This window comes from Leptinotarsa decemlineata, unplaced genomic scaffold (assembly GCF_025532065.1).
Source record: "Leptinotarsa decemlineata unplaced genomic scaffold, Ldec_3_MD MMD2_tig00026328_RagTag_RagTag, whole genome shotgun sequence".
Taxonomy (NCBI): domain Eukaryota; kingdom Metazoa; phylum Arthropoda; class Insecta; order Coleoptera; family Chrysomelidae; genus Leptinotarsa; species Leptinotarsa decemlineata.
The window spans coordinates 3,381,187-3,389,631 of NW_027412688.1; the positions used below are offsets into that span (position 1 = coordinate 3,381,187).

An 8,445-nucleotide genomic window follows, 5' to 3' on the forward strand; every position below is an offset into this window, starting at 1 on the left:
CTGTGATTTAAAAGTGCATATAGATTATAACAAGTAGCCACATTTTCTGATGCAAAATTGTCCATATCCAATCCTTCTCGAAGAAATTCGATGACATCATTCAATTTGCCTCTACTTTCCGTTGGAAAGTAGAGGCAAATATACTAAAATATAGGGAAACTTGTGGATTGATAAGGACTTTGTGTATCTTCTCCTTTCGTTGCATTTCGAACACCTCGGTTTTTCATTTCCATTCAGAGTTTCTTCTCTTGTAAAAGAATCCAAGCATTGCCACAAACTCGATTGGTCGGTTCTTTGTGGTATGGAGAGAGACAAATCCCAGAAAGGATCAAATGTTATTGGAGTATCCACAGTGTGTGCATTTCATCGTGGATTTCAATTGGCCAACGAAATTATCTACAATCTTAGAGTTATGCATCCTCAAATATGTGAGCCATGACTCTTGTGCATTTCCGCTGTCGCTCAATTTTTCGTCAATCTCCGTTAAGATTGGTTTAGGTTTCTCATTAATTATATCAACCTCTTCATGTAATCCTTCTAAAAGATAACGAAGAAACTCCTGGGCGTCTTAATGAGAATCACCCATGAATCGAGGAGCAAAACTTTGAATCTGATTTTTAAGGAGGCTGTATTTACTACTTCATCAATTGAATCTTCTGACGACAACTACTTGATGACTTCTGCAAACGACTTGATTAAAGCACCCTTCATACTAGAAATACTAGTATTAATATCTTTCATGAATTCATCTTTTTTTAAATATTCCAATAACCATTCGTATTTGATGAACATTGAATTACGCTGTTCATGAAACAGGTGTTACCAATATTTCTTAAACCATTTAACCCAAAGGTTTTGACTGAAGAATTCATCACTGAACAATCCGAAATACCTTTGAAACCCATTTGAGAATTTTGCTGAGAGAAAGTATTTTTTCCATTTGCTTTTATTTTGATTTCATAAAGTGGTTTCTTATTACTTCTCTTTTCTTTATGAAATTTGTTTTCAGGAAACAAGTAATTTTCATCAAGTTTGTTGGAATCAGGGAGAGTACCGAAAAACGAAGCTGCATTTTCTCTTTGGATGGCTATACTAATTTTCTGAATGAGAAAAGATGTGGCTCTCGATTCGTCGTTTCATCGGTTACCTTTTTTCAAATTTCATTGATTGGAATGTTATTTTTTCTGTTATAGAATTTCATGCATATCTCACAAGTAAACACCAATAATTAACAGAGAACAAATCAGCTCAATAAATAAGGATTCAAATACAAGTACATCCCTCATTTCTTTCCCAAAAAACAAATACCAGATTCTACCATTGTGAAAAAAGTCTAGAAATATTTCGAATAAACCACAATCAACAAAAAAGGAATGTCAGTATCTGGAATCATCAACGTGAAATTCTAACCACCAAAAATTGGTTGTAACCGTAGCCTTAGAATGAGTTATCAATCTCGACGAATAAATTCTGTCCTTGAAAAAAGTTTTCGACCGTAGAATGGTCATTTGGCGACTGTCTACAGTGGACTGCTCAATTTTTCGAATTAAACCGTGTAAATTTCCCTTCACCCGAAAATGGATCTGGATGAAAAGGAAATAACGATAATAAATGTATGTAAATTGATAGCATATGATACAAAGATGCGAGTGACAGTCGAACGAGATGTCATCTGGAGGGGAATGGTGATTATAGTGATCACAATTATGGGATTATTTGTGGCAGGAGTTTATGGTGGACTAGCAGGTAAGTCTATTGAAATTCATGACATCCGTATATTCGTCTTCAAGAGTTTGAATTCATATACGTTTTTGTTTGGAAAACAGCATGAATTTTCCAAGAAAGAAATAATAATTAGTATGAAAAAATTCAAATAAAATTAAATCTGGCTCGGTAGGCCGCACCAAAGAAAACTAAAACCAGAAAAATTAAAAAGGAATATCTCTTAGCCCAACGGCATTCTTCAGCAGAAACAGAAAAACTTTAAAAAAAACTTGCCAATTTGACTCTTGACCTTCAATCCCAAGGTCAAACTTCAAAGTTCTCAAATTTTCACATATAACATGGAAATTTGTTGAGATGCAAAGTTTTTTCTCATAAGTTAAATGTTTTTCTGAAGAGTAGAAGAGTAGAGGCACGTTGAAAAATATTGAAAAACAACCGAGTTATGAATTTGAAAAATTGGTCTTTTTTGAATTAAAATAATTGTGAGAATTCACGGGACGCCTGTAAGACGTGAAACATCAATAATAATATTCTGTCAGCCCTGTGATGATTGTTGGGTAGGTACTGAAATATTCATAGAAAATATATTATCAAAATATACATGAAAAAATATTAATGTGACTTCAATATACTAGTTAACTCAAAAATCTTTGCTAATTATTGCAACGTACTACTTAAGATCTTCAATTATAAATATCTATTATAAATTCAATATAAATTCCACCATCATTAGGAAAGTAAATATTCAATTAATTTTTTGATGTTTCTGTTAATAAAAAATGAGAAAACAATCGTGCGCTACTCGCTATCAGATGATTGTGAAATATAATTTTGTGAGTCTTTATGAAATTTATTCTTCAAACAAGTGTTTGAGTCCATTATTTTTCATACGGATGAAATTTAATTATGTGAATTTCAATCTACCAAGAGAGTAGATTTTACATTTGCTGACTTTTGAGACAGACCAAATATATGTGGGCTCAAATAAATGCACACTTTGATTATAGAACATGAGAATATAATCCACTTATATGAAGATGGTTGACAATTTTTCGTGGTACATTTCATCAGTCCGAATTTCCATTGCCTAATCTAACATATAAAAATGGATGTTTGTTGGTTGGTTGGTTGATTGGTTGGTTGGATAGTGATAAACTTTTACATCGCTCAACCGATCGTAATGAAACTTGACATGTATAAGTAATTTTTCATAAAGAAGGTTTTTAGGCTATCAATTTTTCTGTAACTTGCCACTAGATGGCGCTGTAGAAGAATTTTTCAAAGCACTGTTCTATAAAGCTGCGCACACTCAAGTTCGTTGATTATGATTCTGTCAAAACATTGCAACAGCAGCGATACAGCAACATAGTAGTCATATAAAACAATCTGCTCACAACTGGTAATCATTTCAGTGTATCCAGCATGAAAACTATAGGTGTAAATTTATTACTACCAGAATTACCCTCATGCCTCTATTTTGTAATTTTTGTAATTGAGATTTTTCATTCAAATTGAGTATAATAATGAGCTGCAATAATCAAAATGTGGTTGAATGATGCAATTATAGCAATAAATTAGAGAGTTTATGGAAATATGAATACTTAGATATTTTTGAAAAGAAAAAATTTTTTTTTTTCATATTCTATTTTTGATGTACTGGGCATGCTTGTGAAAATTCTGATTATCATCAACAATGAATCCAAGTTATTTGAATTCAGTTCCAATTTTTAGTTGAGTATTTTCTATTTTTATTTTGACGTCATTTATGTTTATTCGGCCATATTTTTATCTACTCACAATTATTAATTCTTTCGTTTTGTGAACCTTCAATTTCAGATTGTTCATTTTCAAAAATGTGTCCAATATAACTATTCATTATTGTAATAGCTGCACTTATATCGATATTACTTTCAAAATTCAGTGTGACATCTGCAAAAAAATTCATAAATTCACACTCTGTATTACTTAAGCTCATGTCATTCCAATACAAAATGAATAAAAGTGACCCCAACACACTGCCCTGTGGTACTCCATATTGAATTGCTATTTTCTCAGAAATTGAATCAACCACTTTGGTCCGCTACCTTCTATTGTTTAAATAACTCCTAAACCATCCTAGAACGTCACTAGAGAAACCCAATATTTCCAAATTTTTTAACTAAATGCTTCTTTCGATAGTTTCGGAAGCCTTTTTGAAGTCAACAAAAACATCCACAATATACTTTCCCTGACGTTTCAGAAAAAAATCCTTTAGCGTTTTCAAAACATGCAAAAATACTTTCAAATATTCATTCAAGTGACACTTCATTGTGAGATTTTCACTGGACTGCTTACAAAACCGCAACACGTGTTTCGCTATACAGAAGCTTCTTCAGGCGTGTTCATTGTTCATACTAAAGTATAATCACGAAATACTAGAGTATGAACATGCCGGAAGAAGCGGATTTGTGAACTGTCTTGTATAATATAAATTGATCTAAAATCCCTGAAAGAATCTATAAAAATTCAAAAAATTAGCTTAATTTTCATTTCTTTTTCATTATAATATAATAATAATGGAAAATAAATCACAATTAGATAAAAATACAAGCAGAAATCAAAAATTGAACTATTAACGAAAAATGAGAACTAAAAATAAATGAATGAAAATCAAAAATTAAAAGATTCCAAGCCAAATTTTATTCATTTTTTTTATAATTTTTTAATTTTCATTTCTTGTCAATAGTTCAATTTTTTATTGTTGCTTGTATTTTTTCTTTATTGTAATTTCAGTGTTTTTGCTTAATATAATTTTTATTTTTCAGCTAATCTTTTTAATTTTCCACAGATTTTGTCAGGGATTTCAAATCAATTGATATCATATCAGACAATGGAAGTCCGAACTAATGAAACATAATTCACTCACTAGTGAGTTGATAGTGAGTGGTAGTGTGACTTCGCTTTCTTCGCAGAAAGCTGCTCACTTTCACTTTCTGAATTATCACTGTAACAAATATTTTATTTCTATTCATTTAAAATATTATTTCATTAGCAAAACACGAGTTTTTCATACTATAGTTAACACAACTGTATACACTAAAGGTATTCGAGCTCAGTGTGGCGAGAGATTTAGCGTAACGCAGAACCAGTGAGAAGAGAATCGCACCGTCGCTTGCGCATGGCGACTCGTTACCATGCCAGCAATCGGTTTTACGTGCGACTATAAATGTTTCACGTGAAAAAAATCTACAGACGTTCATTTACAATTTGAAGGGCTGAGGTTTGACACAGAAGCTTCTTTTTCTTCATACTATCATAGAAAAATACGGGGTTATGGATCAGCGAAATGAATAAAAAATTGATATCAAACGACTGTGGAATTTGTTGAAAGTTTGAACTAGACATATGTAGTAAAAGGTAAAACGGAAACCTCTAACGTGAGATGAATCAAAAACAAACATTTTTTCAAAAACTACACCTGACGATTTGATCTCCACGAACTTTATTTGAAAAATATATCGCAACATGTTTTGCTAAAACATTAGCTTTTCAAGTGATTTATACTTCAAGTTGTTCTTAACATTAATATTTATATACTACAGGTAACCATAATTGAGACTAGCTCCAAAAAAATTACGTGAACTCAACGTACCTGTTCAATTATGATCACCTGAAGCATATTACCTCACATCTACATCAATAATAATTCTTTCTCGGGTTTTAAGAAAACAAGAATTCTTATTTCACCTGCCGTTGCTTCCGGTTGCATAAATCTCAAAACTTTGTTCACAATTTCTCTGCTTTGCCCCCTGGGAATTTTGTTTTTTTGTTAAATGTTTGAAGGCATTTCAAAAGACAACACACAACTCAGAGTTTATTGCAGGGAATAATTTCTTCACTTACTATACTAACACAATATTCACTACACGAGTTCCTCGATATTGATGAGCTCTCGCCACACTCCGCCACTACAGCGCATTCAATATTTAGAGGCACAGCTAAATTTGCGACCTAGCTTTTTCCTCAGGATTTGTAGACACCTTTTCCTTTGCATGATTTATCAATTCGTACCGTTGACCAGCCTTTGGAATGGTTACTTCCATGAAGTGGAACGATTTTTTTAAAGAAGCTCTGTAAAAGCAAGAACTGGAGAGAGAATGACAAATTATGGAACTGTAGTACTTTTGATACTCTATGTTTACCAAAACAACTATTTTCATTGGCTGTTAAAAATCATTGGAGATTTGCAGTATTATGAAGACTTAACATAGTTAACTTCATTCGAACGCACTTATATTTTTAGTGCTTAATACTTTGAAAATATGATATTTGGGGGGTTTAAATATCAGAGTTACTATTCCTCAACTTTAAGTATAAATTCTATATGCTTAATGTGGACTTTTTTGGTTGACAAACCACAAATCAGGACGTTTGAATTCGAATATTTCCCCATGTCCATGAGGCCATCGTTTGTTAGAATTTCTTTCCGACGATTCGCCGGCGCTAGTGCCCAACATCTTCAGAGGTTAGAGGCACATTGGACCCGATAACACAGACCTCTGGAAATACCAGCCACTCACGCTGGCGAAACGTCAGGAAAAAATCCCAGCAAATCTGTCTAGAACAACAGTTTCAAAAGCAGCATACTATATCGATCTCCATGTGAAAAAATACACCAGTGAAAGTGTCTTTTTATATTTGAGGAGTTATGTAAAAAACATCTTGATTTTTCTTATTTTGATTCAGGTTTCTGGATTGGATTGGTTTATAGAAGCGCGTTGGACTTGACCCTGGATTCTGCTGGTTCTGTAATAGGATCTCATTTTACTGTAGAGCAAAAAAAGAAATTGTACAAACACATGGAGGGATACTTCGCTACAATTCCGCCTGCAGATGCGTTCGATACTTTCAAACATATCACACGAAAAGCCAGAGTGAAATCACGAGTGTTATATCTTCTGGATTACTTTTTCAAAAACGAAATGAAATGTACGGTTTATTATAGTTTCAACAGAAACAAGTTTCCTAAACCTTGAAAATGCATTTACTTATAACTTAGGTTTCAAATTGTGTTGGTGGTTTTCATTTTTATAATATATAGTGTGTGAAAGAATATTAGATTTCATTGAAAATATTGTTTTGTGAAAATAAAAGTGATAAGTTTTACAAAGTTTTCATTGTGTAAAATATTGAAAAAAAAATGGAACCCATCCGTAGTGAATTGTTGTTATTTTTGCCTACCTGTATCTTTAGAGTAGAAAGGGTAAGTGCAGGTCCACAACACTCAAACCACATGTGACCCATTGTACATCTTTCCGAGAAGTTCTCTTCTTAGGTCATCGTCCATCCTGTCATTTCCAGGAAGGTGGACAGGTCACTAGCAGACATCTCCTTCATATCTACAGGTATTGGCCAAGACTCGCCGAACACACATTCTCTTTGTCAACCTTAAAGTGTCTCACGGCTGCCTCGGCGAAAGTTTCGGAAGGTGCAGCGACATTCTTGGGGTTCCCTTCGTGGGGGTGCACAAGTGAGGGCGCTTTCTTGCAGGGGCGATGGTTCCTTGCCTTTATTCAAGGCGGAGATTGTGGCGCCCGCCGCAAGAAGTACCCTTGTGTTGGAAATGAAGTGGGGGAGAAGGAGGGTAGGTAGGTAGGTAGGTAGGTAGGTCTTAAGTGAGTGGGTCTATTCGACCCTCCACCGCAACCCATAAGAGTTTATTGTGACTCACATCTATTGACACTCGGCCAAATAAATCCAGCTTCTTAACGAAACCGATTAGTTTGTATGGTGAGTGGTCTTTCAGGTCAGATGGTGAGAGTACAGATCTGCCGAACTCAAAGAACCTGATTCGGTCCCCAGCGGGGCAGGCAAAAAAAAATGATCTGCAGTTTCATCATTTTCCAGGCAGAGGTGACACACACTGTCTCCCGACAGTCCAAGTCTATGCATGTGATGATTCAAATGACAGTGACATGTAAGGAGGCCTGTTAGACATCGTAGTTCATTCCTACGGTAGTCCAACAACTGTTTGGAATCAAACTTCGAAGGGTGAAAAAACGCATTGGAGTGAGCCAATCCAGGAAGATTCTGCCAGCAGTCCATAACTCTTCTCGCCATTCAGGTGTTGAGTGTTTGTTAGGTAAAGCCCAAAGCGATGCCAATGACAGGTTCTGGTCCAATGAAGCCGCTTGCAGCACCCTCCTGTGCAAGAGAGTCAGCAACTCAATTGCCTTCTAGGCCAGTATAACCAGGAATCCAGACCAGAGACAATATGTTTAGTCTTCCTATCGAGAAGAGTCTTTTTTGACAGTTTGCTACCAACTTAGACGTTGCTCGGTGGAAGCCAAGAGCTTCCAACGCCGCTTGACTGTCCGAAAATATTTTTATTGACTTGTGAGTGAGGTTGGATTCATCCAATCTCTCCGCACACAATTCGATAGCGTATATTTCCGCCTGAATTACAGTCGCATGAGTTCATAGGCAGGTAGATAACTCTGTCCTGGGTCTGCGACTGAAAACATTTGCACCGGAACCGGAAGGTGTTTTTGATCTATCTGTGAACCAACAACTATCTGCTCTTAATATTTACTTCTTCCGCAGGATCCAGTCCTCTCCACTCGGGAATATTACTTTATGAGGCAGTTCATAGTTGACAGTTGGAGGCATAAAGTCAGAGGTCATTTCCAGAATGCTGTGACTTCCAATGTCAACCAACAGTCTGTTGCACTCTGCATTGAG

At 35.1% G+C, this 8,445-nt stretch overlaps 1 protein-coding gene across 1 annotated transcript; it reads left to right on the forward strand.

Annotated features, from left to right (window-relative positions):
* Window positions 1–1,438: 1,438 nt before the first annotated feature.
* On the forward strand, window positions 1,439–6,874 carry LOC111512062 (uncharacterized). Its single transcript, XM_023168153.2, has 2 exons — window positions 1,439–1,746; window positions 6,451–6,874. Exons 1-2 carry the CDS (start codon window positions 1,578–1,580, stop codon window positions 6,738–6,740), a joined length of 459 nt encoding a protein of 152 aa, XP_023023921.2. The 5' UTR covers window positions 1,439–1,577; the 3' UTR covers window positions 6,741–6,874.
* Window positions 6,875–8,445: the final 1,571 nt, after the last annotated feature.

Coding starts and splice junctions, on each gene's coding strand:
- LOC111512062 (XM_023168153.2), top strand. CDS start 1,578: ATGGATCTGGATGAAAAGGAAATAACGATAATAAATGTATGTAAATTG. Junction 1,747..6,450: donor AGTTTATGGTGGACTAGCAG/GTAAGTCTATTG, acceptor ATTTTGATTCAG/GTTTCTGGATTGGATTGGTT.